We start from the raw sequence: 17,090 nt of genomic DNA on the forward strand, positions 1-17,090 counted from the left end.
TGTTGCTTTTTTACACACATGGAATTACTGATTTAACTAGAATACACTACCTGAAGTGACTGTTCTTTAAAAAATACTTTATTATGAATTTGACAAACACCACATACAAATGTTTCAATACACAAAAAGGGGGCTTATCTATGAAATTATCTCTATGCTGTATTAATTTGGTTTTTAAAAAGCATATATCAGATTTAACCACCTCTGCCCTGCTTGTCTGTCCCTTTCTGAAATACCTTTTGTATATATGTTAAAATATTTCACTTAGGCCTTCTCCCCATTTCTCTCTCCCTTTCTAACCCTCTGTGCCCCTGTCTGCTCTCTCTTCCCCCTCAAAGTACCCAAACAAAACAAATTCACGCATTGATAGTATGAAAAGACATCTCTTTCCATATCTAGAACTTAAATAAGTTGTGACATGCTCATCCTTTTTTTTTTGGATTGGTAACCTGCTGATACTGCATGGATTAGAATTCTTCTAAGTCTTTCCAAGTTGCTTTCCTTTGAGAATGTAGTTGCTGCATAAATTATTTCCTTGGTCCAGCTCACTTCATTCTTCATTTGTTCACACAGGTTTTCAGAGGATGTTTTTGTCTCTGTGTCCTCAGCACTTAACAGAATACCTTGGGTGCTTGTCCAAGAGAGAGCTGTACTGGGCATTTCAGTCTTTTGTTTTTTCTCCTTTCCAAATAAAGATGTTACCTCAGGCCTGCTCTTCTTCATAAGATAAACTGTGGGATCTTCAATTATCAGAAGCCATTCAGGTTCCTGCCATGTTTCTCTTTTTGACTTTCCCACCAGCTCCAGAACCTTCAGGGGATAACAGGATGGGAGAAGGGAACTTTTTTTCTGTCCATTTCATCTTCTGCTTTTCTTCACTGATCCTATTCTCCTCAATGGTCATGGGGGGTCAGCTTCAGTTCTAACTAAAGTTTTAGACCTGTGGAAGTTGAATCCCTCTAGCTATGGGCAACAGCAGAGTTGCTGCCCTGAAATCAGCCTGTATTCTTGAGACTTCATGTGATTCTCTGCCATCCCCAATCCCCATAAATTTTACAATCCTCCTTTATCAATTCTTTACTCTTTCCTACAGCTACATTCTCTAACTTGACCCAAGATCTTGTCTGTAACAATGCATGTAAACTGATTTGCAGACTTTAAACTGCTATATGTCTTCTGTTACTATCTGTATAAAAAATCTTTACCAATTCAGTGTTTGCAAGGAGAATATAGGCACATCTGTGTAGTACAGAAGCAGGACTAGGGATAAAAAAGATAGGGTACCACTCAAGAATTTTTCAAGACTCCTTTTTTATAAATGCATTTATTTTTAATGCAAGAAAAGTTTTTCACAGTAGGCAGGGATTTTTTTGATAGGCCTATTTTTTTTTCCTATATAACATAGGAGTGTTGTATAGATGACCACTAAGGTTCCTTCCGTTGGAAGAATCTATGGTTCATCATGTCAAATAAGCTGCAAAAGTTTATATTTCCTATGCACACAGGCAGGAATGCAATTTTTAAACCTTGCCTTATTCAATTTCTGATTCTAATAGTTTTTAGACAACCCAATATCCTAGGCTGGGAAGAGACTGGCAATTTACAGGTTTCAAAGCAAGTAGGGACCTTAGTGATGACTTAATCCAACTCCTTGGTTTTATAGAGGAAAGCAGCCAACTATCAAGGCCAAGCCACCTGCCATTCAGATGGAACCAGGATCACAGAATTGAGTCCATCCTGATCTTCTACCTCTAAAGGCAGACACATTATCAATCTTCCTCTGCTTCCAGAATTTGGAAATTCTTCCTTATTTTACTTTTTCCCCCTTTTCCCAATTTCACACTTTAGAGAAAATATGGAAGACTACAGAAATATATTTGAACTTAGAAGAAACAAAGTTACAAATCTTCATCTTTTTCCTGAGAAAGACGAGGATGATAACTATGATGAGAGTGGCGAGAGTGACGAGAACGTCGCTTTTTTTCATGAGTGTGCCTTTTCTCATAGGGACCACTTGGATTAAACATAAGTTTTCTGTAGATGAGAGCAGCGTCTGCAACAGTAAACACAGTTGCCACAATTCCAAGGATCTGTTTTTTAAAAGAAAAAGTTATTACTTTTAATCATTCATGGAAGAGAATAATTTCCCATTCCCCCTTGTAATTTTTAACAAAATCTTCATAATCACAATCTAGTTCTTTAGGTTAACTCCTTTGCTTAAATGTATACTGGTAGAGATCTTAAATAAAGCTCATTTAATCTAATCCCCCTTTCTCCTTATTGTTATCTCTGTCAAAGATCTCCCTTTTGTCCAAAGTTTTTCCAATACATAGGAAGAGAAAATAAATGCTGGCAAATGAAAAATAAAGTTATTTTCAAAAAACTTTCTCTAGTAACTATTTGTTAAATGAGAGAAGGGCTAGTTATTCAGAAAAGGCCTGAAAAAATATTTACCTGTCTTTCATGTAGTTACCTGTGTATTAGAGCCAAGGAGTCTATTTTTATAGAGCACTGTATAAACTCATAAGTGCTTAGTATTGTATTTTTGTGTTTACTGTTTAACATCTTGATTGTAGTGGAATCATGAAATATAAAGCAGAAAGGATGCATAACAACTAGCCTCATTTGACAAATGGGGAAACTAAGTTCCATAAACGGAAAATGATTTGCTCAAATTCACACAATATATTTGTGGTTGAGCTAAAATATGAATCCAGGTTCCTACCATCCAGTCTGGTACTTCCTCCAGAGATACCATTCTTTTAGTGAAATGGGTAAAAGGGAATCAGCTCAATCTAGGGAAGTTGTATGGAATGTATAAACAACTGAGCTATAGATGTCACAAACTGAGCTGCATCTACTTAGGGGAAATAACATTTTTAGGATTCCTTTAAGGTTCCTGAAAAATATAACTTATTTATAGTAAATATTTTAGTGTTGTCCAGGATGCCCTTGAGGAACAAGCTGATGGCAACTAATGTCTTAATAAAATACCTTTAAGATTAAAGATGCCATATAAAGACCAAGCAAATGATCAAATCTACATAGAGGAGGATACTGTTGAAAAAGACTCCTGAGAGTTTATTTTAACAAAGAAAAATCACTCCTCTTTTTCCCCTCCATATTCTGTTCTTTCTTCTGAACATAATGTCATTCTAAGTGTTTGGAATATTTGGGTTTGCAGTAGGGACAGGCAAACTTACTGTCCTGGCTCACCATAGCTTTTTGAAGAGGACAAAAATGTTTGCATGCAAAAACTCTGCAGACTCTTTTGGACTAAAAATGTGAAAAACTATTTCTTCCTCTAGAGATTAATAAGTGGGAGATGAGTGATTACAGCATAACAGTTTAAAGAGTTGGAAGGGACTTTATTAATCATCAAGTCTTACTCTTTTCATTTAAAAGATGAGGAAACTGTGATACAAGACATATAGGTAGTAAATGCCACAGGTAGAATTAAAATCCAGGGACAGTGACTATACATTCTGTGTTCTTTCCATTCCAAAAGTTGACTTTCCAGGCCTATGAAAGAACTGGGCACTTTTAACTTGAGAAGAAGACTGGAATAACAGTAGTTTAGGGGATACATGTAGATTGCCCTCAAAGTCTAAAGAGTTAACATATAAAAGTGGCATTAGAACTAGCTAATGAGGCAATAGGGAAGCAGATTTTTTGACTGTGGAAGATAAGGTATGAGTCCATATCACTGGGAATGGTTAAGCGTAAATTGGGTGACCACTCACTGGAAATGATAGCAGTAATTTCAGGATAAGGGTTAGATCAGATGACTTCTGTGGGTCCCTTCTAAATGTGAGATTCTATGACCTTATTTCTGTGCAAATCTTGAGAGAAATGTATATCATATCATTTTAAAAAAATTATTAGACAGTTCAGCTATATGGCCCTTACAGATTTGGAATTGCTACATTAATGTGAAGAAATCCATTTTATATTTTCAGAAGTAAATGGTATTCCAATTTTGGTGTAAAATGATACTCCAATTCTGGTCACACAACTGATACCTATTCAAATAGACTTTTACTGACATCAATTCATTTAGGGAGTGAAGCTAACAAGACTGCTACTTACCCCTGCAACAGCAATCTGTATTTTAGTTTCTGGTATCAACGACAAAACAGACACGATCATAAGGAATACTATGGTCATTAGAGAGTTTATAATATCCTGAAAACACAGCATAGAGAAGTCAGATTTTCCTGAAAACTGAGGCTGACAAAAAATACATATTTAAATCAATAGAATAAAGTCTAAGAAAGAAAGGCAATATGGAAAGAGACTTGGGTGTCAGAATTGGGTTAAACCTCCATGGTTTAACTAGGCAACTATTTGCAAGTCACTTCTCCAAGGCTCAAGTTTCTTCCTTTGTGAACTGGGGATGACAAAACCCAAACTAGTTACTGAAATCATTGTGAAGATCAAATGAGATATGTATGAAGTGCTTTGCTAATCTTAAAGCGCACTTCAATCCTGCAGTGTTGTGGAAATGTCAATGAGGAGAAATGAGGCGCCCTTTATCTGTGGCTCAGATTGACACCAGTGGTCCTTATTTTTCTCTGTCATAGTTAAGCCAGTTACTGATCCTGAGCACAAATTGTGGATGAGATATTTTAGATAGGACGGAGAGGCTCTGGGGGTATGTCAGCAATGCTCAGTATTTAGGTACTGTCTGTACAGGGAAATACTCACGAATGACATATGTTCCAACTTAAATAATGAGGCAGGATGGTTAGTGGAAAGAGCACGTAGATTTAGCCAGAGGGTTTGAGTTCAAATCACACTACTGCCACCTGCCCTGTGTGACCTCCTTGGGCCTAGGCTCCTCCTCACCCATAGGAAGGGTTGGTTTAGCTGACTTTTAAGGCTAGGGCCTAGCATAGTACTGCTGGGCATACGTCAGGCATTTATTAAGTACTTTTTGGCTTTAAAGACCCTTCCAGTCCTTCATCCAGTATCCTTTGAGTTATTTTGCTGTGGGACAATTTGTACAAAACAAAACCCTCAGTCAATATCCATCTTGCCAAATGCGACAACTGGATTGTCATATATGCCATTATCCCTGGTAAAGTTACAAGTTATGACATTTGGATAAACAGCAACCCAACATGATATGAACTATAATATTTGATTTCAGTAAATGTAAATTTCAACAAGTGGGACTTTTGTGCAATTGACTAACCAAAGCCTCCCACCAAGAGTCAGTGGAGGCAGTCTAAGTGGTCTTGTCAGGCCTTATCAGATCCCTGTAGCTCCACAAGACCATGAGCAGTGCTTAATACTTTCTCCTTTGAACTGGCAAGAAATGCAAATGCAAGACAAATGCTTACTCTTTGCTGCCAAGTGGCCCTGGCCTTTCAAAAATCTGTTCCTGTGCCTGGGTGTAGCCCCTTGCCCTCAACAATCATCAGATCAGATTGCAGAAAGGGGGAGATCAGAATATGTTACTGTGGCGATACTGCTGTCTGAAATAAATACTAGTAGGGGTGTAGAAACAGGATCTGGAGTTGGGTGCTCAAAATGGTGATCAAAAGGTGAAGGGGATATTAAAAATAACTTTACTTAGGCCAGGTCTACTTGAGGTTGATCTGCATCATAAGTTATACGGGTTCTTGAGTGTCTGAGGTTCACTCATAGATTAACGTGACCGATGGGTTTAATTGTCATCTTTTAGAATAGGCTTCTCTAATACAGTTTTTCTGTTTTTATGGCTACACGAGTCTGTAGGAGTTATATAGTAGGTAGAGTGATATCATAGAAGAAAATCCTTTTTAAAGAATATGGCTGATGTCCATCAACAGGGGCTAGATGAAAAAATTGGGGTGTATGAATGTAATAGAGCATATTTTGGTTCTTGCCTTTACTCTGCTATCTTGGCTCTGCCTACCAATATTTTGGAATTGTTAAAAAAATGTTAAGAGGAATGGAGTCAGAAAAACTGGGAAGATATGTATAAAATGTGTAGAACTGAACAATTTATACAAAACTATTAACAGTGTAAAGAAAAACACTGAGATTGCTATTCAATGCAGTCATGAGCTATAACTCTGGAGGACCAATTCCTGACAAGAAATGTGATAAAGACATGTATTTTGACATGTATTTTGAGATATGATCAATGCATGATTTGTTTTACTGACTTCAGGGCTAGTACTCTCCATTGCACCATTTTGCTGCCCCTTTTCTTCCTATTTCTTCCTAGCATGTTGTGCTATATTGTATTCCATTAGGGCTATTTTTTTTTTGCCTCTGAGTTTAAGATAACAATTTTACAGAATTGCCTGTGTACTCTTGTCTGGTAAGTATCTATCATATGCTACACTTGAATTATGCATCTCTGAAGATAAGTGCAGAGCGACCTGGGGCCAACCCAGACACTAAGTGGGATAAGACCCTGAAGCCTACAGGTTAGAGGTACTCCTACTGGCCAATTCTCCCAAGACCATTCTATGAATGGGTCAAAGAGTATATACAGCACAGCTGCGTAACAGAGGTCTATGAAAGAAAGTAGAGAGAGTAACCCACTGGCCTGGGCTAAAAAGTCTTTAATATTAAAGAATGGAGATTATACAATAAAGAACTTATATAGAAAACAATTCACTATAAAAAATTGACACTTACGAGCAAAGGCCAAAACAAAAACTTCAACATTAGGTCAAGTCTTAGTAAATATAATATTACGAAAAAAAATACAGTGATGGCTTCCAAAGTTGTGATTACTATGTATGTTTCAGGAGCTTGAGCAACAATATATATGATCAAGGCTACTATAATCAAAATCTGTAAGAAAAAAAAAGGATTTACTTCAATATAATTTTGTTTCAAGTTATAAACATTTCTAATTATGATTGCTTTCTAAATACATAAGCAGGAGGTATGATTATGAAGTATTAAGACTGATTTCTTATTTTCCTTGATGAGGCAAAGTCCTCGAGTATCTGTGCCCTTTATAATTTTTTTTTCCTTTTTCTTTTTCTCCTCACAGCTCTTTGCTTCATCAATTCTTCTTCCTCTCTTCAATCTACAACACTCACACCCATTCTCCAATGGGGAAATTCCTGCTACCCTATAAATTTTTATAAATTTAAACACATGTACATTGGGAGTGAGAGTGTGGGGAAACACTGACCTTTCTTTCATTTATGTGGGAACCTCAGATTGCCTGGAACACTGATTTACCTAGGGTCTGAGGCACTGCTTGAATTCAGGTTTTCTAAGATCACATCTCTAATTATTATGCCAACAGTTTTCAGAGTATGATCTCATCAGACTCCTACAGGAGGTCTATGAAGTAAAAATTTCTGATAATAATAAGATGTGATTTGCCTTTTTCAATCTCATTCTTCTATAAGCATACAGTGTTTTCAGAGGCAACATGACCTTTGTATTAGATTTAGCTGGGAACACAGAGACTAAATTACTTTTTAATCTGAAGAACTGTACTTTTGCCTTACAAATGGAGAAATGTACAGACATGCCAATGGAGGGGTGGAGGTGAGGAAAAACATTAACATGTACTATGTGCTCAGCACTATGCTAAATACTTAAATACTTCTCTGCAAAGTAGGTACTGTTATTTTCCCCATTATACGGTTGAGGAAACTGAGGCAAATAGAAATTAGAGTGATTTGCTTGGGGTCACACAGCTACTAAGTGTCTTGAGACTGGATGTGAACTCAGATCTTGCTGACAGCAGGCACAGTGCTCTCTCCTCTGAGAATAATAATGACTAATAGACAAACTTTAGTTATTCAGACTTTTGATATCTGCTAGATATTTTCTCAGAAATGAAATATACCTGTCATTTCAAAGAAAAAAAACAAACAGAATTTGTTGTCAATGACAAAATTTGAGCTTTCAAGCAAAAACTGGAATTTTAGAAAACTTGGATCCATCATCATAAACTTGAATTTCCTAAATAATTGGTATCTCAGTAGTCATTGCTAATTGGTTCCAGAAAGCATAAGGAATGTCAAAAACAAGTGTCAAGTGAATTTTTCCCACGAGGAATAAATCTCCAGCCTGTAGCCTAATCACCCCTCCCCATCCAATGCCTCAAAGGAAAAGTGGGGTTTCCAACTGTAGAAAAAAGGCCAGCCCAACTCAGCCAAGTTCTTTCCTTCAACTACTCATTTTCTAAGGAGCCACTTCCTTTATACTCTTTTCCCATCTTAAATAAATCCTCCAAGCTTTTTTCCAGGTAGGATAGGATCAGGAAAGAGGAGGCCTGCATATGGAGGCAGAAACTATGGTCCCACATCCTGCCCTGCTCAGGATTCTGGCCTCTACCCAGGCTTAGGTTGTCAGAAGTTCAGGGTCCCCCCTTGCTGCCTCTTTACCTAGGTTCCACTGTAGCTACTTGCACCATCACTGCTGCTGTGGGTATTTCTCTCCCTGCTGAACACACTGGCTATTCAATGACCTTTCCAGTACTACTGTTTTGGCAGCCAGGATACTATATGCTTCAGCCACATCGTCCTGCAGAACTGCCCCAGAACCTGCTAACCTCAGTATCGTGGGCTCTAACCTGACAGGCCTACACACCACTGCATTCCCTGGGGAGGAGATGCCCACAGCTGAAGGCAGTAGCAAGGGTATTTGGGCAGTATGCATGCACAACCTCAGATCTCTACTATTCATTCACCAAGCATGGATGAATACTGAGCAACAGTCAAATGCTGAAACACCTCCCCTCCCTCCCCCACTTTTTTTTTTTTTTCATCAAACCGTATAGAATATGAATTCAATGAGTTTTGGGACAAAGAAATGCTGAGGTGCCACTGTACTTAAAAAGACTTTTTTTGAAGAGATTGGTAGTGATTATAACACATGTAATGAAATGTGTCATTATTTGGGAAATCTTAAAAACTCAGTAAACAATTTTTTCTTTCTTTCTTTTTTTAAATAACCAATGCATGATGTTTCAGAATTTTGCATGAGTAAACAATTCATTAAAGTTCAAGATAAATCAATGAAGCTTCATATAAGAAAGTATGAAAAATATACTAAGATTTCAGATTCCATATTACAACTAATCTTTAAATAACTGACACTTAAGTTTTGATCAATTAGTATCAAAGGAGAATATCTACAATTATCTGAAAAAAGTATTAAAATACATCTCCCTTTTTCAATTATGTATTTGAAGGTTGGATTTTCTTCATAGATGTCCAACAACATATTACAACAGAGAATGCAGATTAGAGAATACAGCTATTTATTAAGACAACAAAGAGATTTATAAAAATGTAAAACTGCAATTTTCACTAAATTTTGTTTTGGAAGATAGTATTTTTTCATAAAATGTTATTTTTTGCTAACATATAATGGGTCATTAAATTATTTTAAATGAATTAATAAAAATTACAAAATTTCCATTTTAATTTCTAATATGGCAAATAGCTCCTATATTAGTCCTCAGTAATAAAATTTTGACAGTATAAGGGGATTTTGAGACCAAATACTTTGAGAAATGCTATTATTTATTTAATATAAAAATGCTCATTATTATTTTTAGATATATCAACAGTAGCATGGTATCATGGAAGCTAATACATTTGGGCTTGTGTCAAAAGAGACCTGAGTTTTGAGTCCTGTTTTCAACATGTACTTCTAGTTACCTGTGACCATGAATAAGATGATTAAACTATAAAGCTGTAAAATGGTAGTTATAGTTATACTATCTGCTTTACTATAGCATTATGGAAGTCCTTGTCAACTGTTATTAATTACTATCCTAAAAACACAGATAATTTTTCTATTCTTTTAACTCTAATATCCCTTAAAACTATGTATAGAGTCAAAATCCTTTAAAAATATTCCACATTTGCATTCTATAACTCAGCTACTTTAAATGCTTAATCTGGCTTCTGGACCCACAATTCTGGCTTTCTTACACTTCCTCAAAATCTGCTTCTCTAATCCAACGCTCCAGACTTGCAACCTCAACTGTTTGACATTTCCATTTGCCTCTTTTTACTATCACTATGGGACTATGGGTCTTTAAGACTAATATCTCTTGCATCTGTCAATCCTAGGACTTGGCCCAATGGTTCCCTTCTCTAGTTTCTTGATGCTGTCACCTGTCCTTTTGTGTAGGAGAAAACATGGACTGATTTTAGATTAAGGCTTTCCCCCTTCTCTGCCCTGCTCTCTAAAAACTCTGTGTGTGTGTGTGTGTGTGTAAAATAATTAAAATTCTCTGTGTTTCTTTCTGGTGTTTAACTGTTAAGCACTACAAGGAAACCTTCAAAGGATTAAAATAACAAGCCAGATGAGTGGAATGTTACAAACATGTTAAAGAGATAATCTAGGATCTTGGTCTCTTTTGAAAGATCATCATCTTCCTGCTGTTCTCCAAGTCCTGTAAACTCACTTCTCTCCAAATTTTCTTGGTGATCTCATCTCCTTATAGGTTCAATTTTCACTTCTGTAATTTAAGATTACTGAATCTTACATTTATAACTTGAAGAGATCTTAGAGGCTATCTAGTTCAAATCCCTCATTTTATAACTAAGGAAGCTGAGGTTCTGAGAGATTAAATGACTTGCCTCAAACCTGAGTTTAAAGACCTTGTTTGTCTCCCACACCTTTTAAATTGAGGACATTCACTAAGATGTTTCCTCCCATTATCCTGGTATCATCCAGTCTCTGATGGAGAAGCTCTCATGCTAGCCAAAGCTAATTCCTAATACATTCAATTTAAGATACCATTCCTTCTTGGCCTCTCTAGCCTATTGCTCTCACTAATCATCCCTTCTCTAATCTTCAAACTTTCCTCATCTCCTGGTTTCTTTTATGCTCCTAAAAGTATGCCCATGTCTCCCTAATCCTAAAATAACAACAATAAACACACTAGATACATTTTGGTGATTGTTTCTCCTCAGTTAAACTATGAAAAAACAGTTTATACTTGTTGTATCCACTTCCTCTCCTGTCACTCTTCTAAAGCCTATGCAATCTGGCTTCTGACTCCATTTTTCCAAAGTTATCAATTAGATCTTGGTTGCCAGATGTAATGGCCTTTTCTTAATTATCATATGAGACTGTTAAGTCCTAGATACTCTTTCCTTTCAGGTTTCTATGACTGTTCATTTTTAGTTCTTTTCCCTACAACTACTCTTTCTCTCCTTCTGGATCATTGGCCATGTTATGCCTTTGTATCTCTGTCCTAGTTTTGTCCTGGGTTTTCTTGTCCTCTGTCCATGGCTCTGTCCTAGGTTTTCTTTTTTCTTTATTATTTCACCTGGTGATCTAATCAGCTGTTTCAACAACCTTCAGGTCTCTCTCCATTCCAATCCATCCTCCACATAGATGATAAAGTGATATTCTAAAGCACAGGTCTGATAGCTAACACTATTCCTTCTCCAACTTAAAAAACTTCCATTGGCATTAATGAGAATTCTAAACCAGCTTATTCTCAGGAATTACTAAAATGAGCCTATCCTGTTCCTATTATCAATCATAATCAGAAAAGCAGTGTCTCCCAAGTCAGGAGCATTGAAGAGCCTTAGTAAAGGCTTTGATACATCTGCAATTAACAAAAGCTTAATGTGATGCTATAGAATATTTTAGAAACAGAAAACGAATATTCTAAAGAACTATAGACTATTCTTTCAAGTTATCTGGGACCATTACAATCCAAGTTAAACTCAACATCTATTTTGTATTTAATGGGAAATCTAAAAATAAGGTTTTTTCCAGCAAATGGTTGTGTAGTCTGTAGGAAAATGCCAAATTGCCTGAAGATCAGCAGAATCGGAGGCTACTTTCTAAATCTGATGCCACAAATGAAAACCGTGTAATACTGTGCTAATCACCCCTCAGTAGTAAATGTTCTCACAGAACACAATGAAGATTTGGGAGATGATCGTGGTTAGTGACATAGAACAACCATGAATGACACATAGACATCCATCACAGATTACAAAAGTTTGCCATTAACCAAATACAATTTAGCAAGGAAGAATCATACTGATTAAACCACTTGCTTCTGAAGGTATGTGTGTATGTGTGTGTAATGACTTTTAATAGAGACTCAGAGGAGGAGGAGAGGGTTAAGGCTTAGAGAATATAATGAAATATTGAGATTGTCTTAAAGATGCCAACAAGATAGCTGGGAAAACTGACCTGATTATGACTGATAATAGAAACAGGATGGGCTTGTTTTAGCTATTTCTGTAAATAATCTGGTTTAGAGTTCCCATCAGTATGGGCATTCTTTTTTTTAAATATCTATTACCTCTTAGCCTCTCCTACCACCTATTTAACTACTGTCATTAAAATTACTTTATATTTATGATCTATAAATTTACAACTGTTTGGTCTTCTGCATTAGAATGTAGAATCTTTAGGATCAAATAGAAATTCCACTGCTTCATATTCAAACTAGTCACAAGGAGGGAATCTTTTTTTATTTTTAGTGTTCTTACACATTACTCCTCTCCATGCACTCAAAAGTACAGACATACTTTTGCTTCTCACAGACTTCTCCCCTTTGCACTGGCTATCCTCTATGCTTGGAATACTCACTCTCTATTCCTCATCTTAGAATTCTTGACTTCCTTCAAGATTTACCTCAAGTGCCACCTTCTCTAGACGGCCTTTCCTGCTTCCCCTAGCCTTAGCATCTTCTTTAAGGTTACCTTCTGAATGGGACTGAGTGGATGAAGTTTTCTCAAGTTTATGAGACTAGGCCTAAGTCACATGATCCCTATTCCCAGCCTTGAACTCTGGGATGCAGAGTTAGTGAAGTTACAGGAAGTGACGTGACGCACAGGAAGCAGACAACATTGGTGACCATTGGTCAAGAATGATTATGTCTTTTTAGTCTATTCAATGAAAAGGCTCAGGTCTTTTGCTTTTAAATCTTGGACAAGTCAGAAGCTGGCCAGGTTCCAGGAGCTGGGATGCCTCCTGGGCGTGCTGGGTCTCTCCCTGCAGGGATTAAATAAATGCTTTCTCTTTGTACCTGAAGATGTCTCTGACTAGTTATTTTGGGAAAGGGAGTCTTACTCCTGTCCCACACTCTCTGTAATGGAGAAAAGAATGGGATGTGCAATTTCATTGATACATGGAACTTCTGGATAAGGAAACTTCCTCTAAGACACAGAAAGAATATGACTTGCTCTGGCTCATTTTTGGCTTCCAGTTTCTTCATTTGGGATGTTTTCTCCATACACTGGTTTGTGGTCTCCCTCATTAAAATGTAAATTCCTTGAGGGCAGGGACTGTTTTTTTTTTTTTCCTTAGTATCTCCTACACTTAGCACAGAACATGGTAATAAGTAATTTATGTAAATGCTAACTATTTGGATCTCTGCCAAGTGTTGGTGAGGGATTAGTATAGCTCAAAGAAACTATGGGGACAAATTCCCAAAATCTTGCTTTCTTTAGCTCAGTAGTTCAAGGACTACTTGAACTTTTTAAAAAGGGGCCAGTTCACTGTCCCTCAGACTGTTGGAGGGCTGGACTATAGTAAAAATAAAAGCTCACACTCTGTCTCCGCCCTCAGCCCATTTGCCATAACCTGGCAGGCCACATAAAAGTCCTCAGTGGGCCTCATCTGGCCCAAGGGCCATAGTTTGAGAACTCCTGGTTTAGCTGTTCAACAGAGACCTTTCTAGATGCCTTCCAAGGACCTCTTTCTATGATTTTTCTTAGCTTCCATGGCTCTAGTGAAAAAACAAATACCCTGAGGCCAACAACTACAACAACAAAAAGAGACCTTTCTCTTGCCCAACAGGTTCTCCCAGCCATCTTTTAGTGTTCAGGTCAATGATCAATTTCCCAAGATTCATCCCTTCAGGGACTGGCTTACTAGAATCCAGGTTCACAATAGAAAAATCTGTTCATACAGTAAATAACAAAACATAAAATATAGGATCATGGCACCATAACCTCAAATCCAACATTTTCAAAGACAACTCATTATTTTTAGCTTCTTCCTTTCCCTTCCTCACACCTTCCTTCTGACTTCTTTCTATCACCAACAGCGCCATCATTCTCCCTCCATCTGGTGGGAGGCCTTAGAATAGTCTTTCATCAGCTAATAATTCATGTGCAACAAGAAAATCGTATTTACACACATATATTGTATCTAGGTTATATTGTAACACATGTAAAATGTATGGGATTACCTGTCATGGGGGGAGGGAGTGGAGGGAGGGAGGGGATAATTTGGAAAAATGAATTAAAAAAAACAAAACAAAAAACAAAAACTTCCTTCACAGACAGTTTGTTAACTTCAAAATGCAATAAAAAATTTAACTATTATTAAAAAAAATAGTCTTTCATCCTCTCCTATGAATCCTATTTCCTCCTTTTTTCTTTCCATTTCCTATTTCCACTTTCCTCATCACCTCAAACTAGAATTCTCAAGACAAATCTCCCCAAAAGGTCTGAATGTTATCTCTGCTATTTACTATCTTTGTGATTATAAGCAAATCATTTCAACTAGGAGCTTCAGCTTCCTCGTCTACAAAAAGCAGATATTTGATGAACCTACCATACAGAGCTGGGGGAAAAAAAAAAAAAAAAAAAAAAAAAGTTTTGTAAACCTTAGAATTAAAAAAGGTGACTCCCCATGCCTTTCCTGGTGCCCCCAGCTGGAGCTGATGACCTCCTCTTTGGAAGTCCCCACAGCACTTTTTACTTCCCAATGGTACTTAGTAATTCTATCTGATATTTATATAATCTAGACAGACGCTTCTTCTCCCCTACTTGGATTGTAAATTCCCAGAGGTCAGGGGCGTGGTCTCCCTAATTTTTTAACCCCTCCCCCCAGCCCAGCACGTGGCAAGCGCTCAGGAGAAGTCTGTCTAGTGAAAATGTTATACTTCATAGTCACACCTCATTATTATTAAGATCTTAAAGTCTCAACTTCCTGAAATATAAGACTATTTGTATGATATTTCATGAAAATCTCAAATTGTACAATCATTATCTTACTGATTCAAAATATTCAAACCATCCACACCCTCTCGGTCCATTTTCCAAATTGACCATATTCAAGTATAGAGAGTGAAGCAGGTCGGGAGCCTAAGGCTCTTTTCTCGATTTTTCCCAAAGGTGGGGTCTGGTTCCTGCCTGCCATCCCTCCCCCAACAGCTCCAGGCTCCGATTCAGCACCTGCTTCAAAGGTTTGCAACCTGGACAAGTCCTCCCGCCCCTCAGTTGTTAATTGGGAGGAAGAGGGAGGGTTTGACCGGAAGGGTTCAAGGCCCTGACCTGGCGGTGGGGTGGGGCCTCGCCCCTGGGGCCTGGTCTAATCTAGCCCCAGAACTAAGGGTGAAATGTGCCTGCCACGAGGCCCCGTCACCCAAGTGCCCTACTTGTGGCCACCCCCTCCCCAGGCCAAGCTTCCCCCTCACCAGCCGTATCATCTTCACTATGCCCTTGATGGAGACCAAGAAGCCCCACACAGTCCTCTCCTCCGAGTCGGAGTTAATCTGGGAGTCCATGACACAGGCAAGCCCTAGCCAGCTCCGCCAGCTCTCTGTACTAGGTCTCCTCCGACTCTGCTCCGGGGCCCCCCCACCCGCTTTTCGCTGTAGTTAACGGCAACAGCCACGAGATAGCCCCTCCGTACCCCCCACCCCAAACCGCCCGCGTGCCGCCTTTCCCGCCTCGGGACACCGCCCTGGAGCCTCACTGCGCATGCGCACTGCCTGGAGACTCCCGCCTTTCTTGCCCCATGATGCCGTCAAGCACTTCAGAACTGACCTCACTACCCACGCAGGCCTGTCGCAAAACTCCCTCAAGCCTCGCTTGCTTCCGATGGTCTCGTTCCTGCCTCATGTTTCCCTCCAAGTCCTCCGGGGCTGTGTCCCTTGTCTCAGGCGTCGACTCTCTTGACCAATTGTTTATTGGGAAATAACCTGCCCCCACTTAACAGCATTTCATTCCCCCTAATTCCATATAAAACTAGTGTTTAACATTCATTTGTGTAAAATTCTGAGGCCCAATTTTTCTCCTTCCCTTCTCCCCCCCAGGACAGCAAGCAATCCTATATAGCCTATGCATGTATGATCATATTAAGTGTATTTCCATATTGCTTTTGTTATGAAAGAAGAATCAGACAAAAGGGGAAAGCCTAGAAAGAAAAATGAAACTTATTTAATGAAAATAGTTTCAATCTACATTCTGACCATAGAGTTCTTTCTCTGAATGTGGATCGGCATTTTCCATTCCAATTTTGGAATTGTCTCGGATCAATGGCTGAGAAATCTATCCTAATTGGTCATCACACAGTAAACAATGCGCTCTCGTTCTGCTCACGTGACTCTTGTGAAATGAACATCAATTCCTGCAAATCTTTCCAGACTTTTCTGAAATCGCCCTGTTCTCATTTCTTAAAGTACAGTAGAATTCCATGACGTTTATATAGCACAATTTGTTCAGCCATTCCCCAACGGATGGACGGGGAATAGCTTTGGTTTATAGACGCTCACATAGCTCTGCATGCATGTTGATTGCATGTGTATTAATTGCATGTATGTTAGTTACATGTATGTTAATTACATACATGTTAATTGTTAATATATCTTGGATGAGCTTCCCCCCCCCCCCCAATCATTACAGATTTCACCAATAACACCAGAGACTGAGATGGTACAAAAAGGCAATGGAGATTATGTCTCTCATGTATGGGAGAGAATATATATGTAGTTATGTCTCCACTGTGTCACATTTACAGCTCCTATGACAGCCATTTAAATTACAAAGGAATTACTGTATAGAAATAGAAAAAAATAATAACAGAATTAATGAAATTAATTTGGAGGAAAAAAGTCTTAGATTCTCAAATGAAAAAATTTCCAAAAAAATCTGAATTCAAGTGGGCATATCACAAACAAATCTCAAACAATATTACAAATCAACAATCATCAGAACGATTTGGTAATTGTTTAAAAAGAGAATTAAATGATCAGGAACAGGACTTATATCATCAAGAATGTAAGACTAGATAAACATGATCCAGAAGAAATTAAACAGAGTAACTCAGTGTTCATTAAACCCACAGACACAATTGTTCTGTTCAACAACAGCTGCTGAGAAAATGAGAAAACAGTTTAG

At 38.0% G+C, this 17,090-nt stretch overlaps 1 protein-coding gene across 1 annotated transcript; it reads right to left on the reverse strand.

Moving 5' to 3' along the window:
- Positions 1-1,308: 1,308 nt before the first annotated feature.
- On the reverse strand, positions 1,309-15,583 carry LOC141554549 (chemokine-like factor). The gene is made up of 4 exons (XM_074286546.1): positions 15,386-15,583; positions 6,637-6,795; positions 4,090-4,185; positions 1,309-2,090 (listed from the first exon to the last, which is right to left on the reverse strand). Exons 1-4 carry the CDS (start codon positions 15,473-15,475, stop codon positions 1,899-1,901), a joined length of 537 nt encoding a protein of 178 aa, XP_074142647.1. The 5' UTR covers positions 15,476-15,583; the 3' UTR covers positions 1,309-1,898.
- Positions 15,584-17,090: the final 1,507 nt, after the last annotated feature.

This window comes from Sminthopsis crassicaudata, chromosome 2 (assembly GCF_048593235.1).
Source record: "Sminthopsis crassicaudata isolate SCR6 chromosome 2, ASM4859323v1, whole genome shotgun sequence".
NCBI classification, from domain to species: domain Eukaryota; kingdom Metazoa; phylum Chordata; class Mammalia; order Dasyuromorphia; family Dasyuridae; genus Sminthopsis; species Sminthopsis crassicaudata.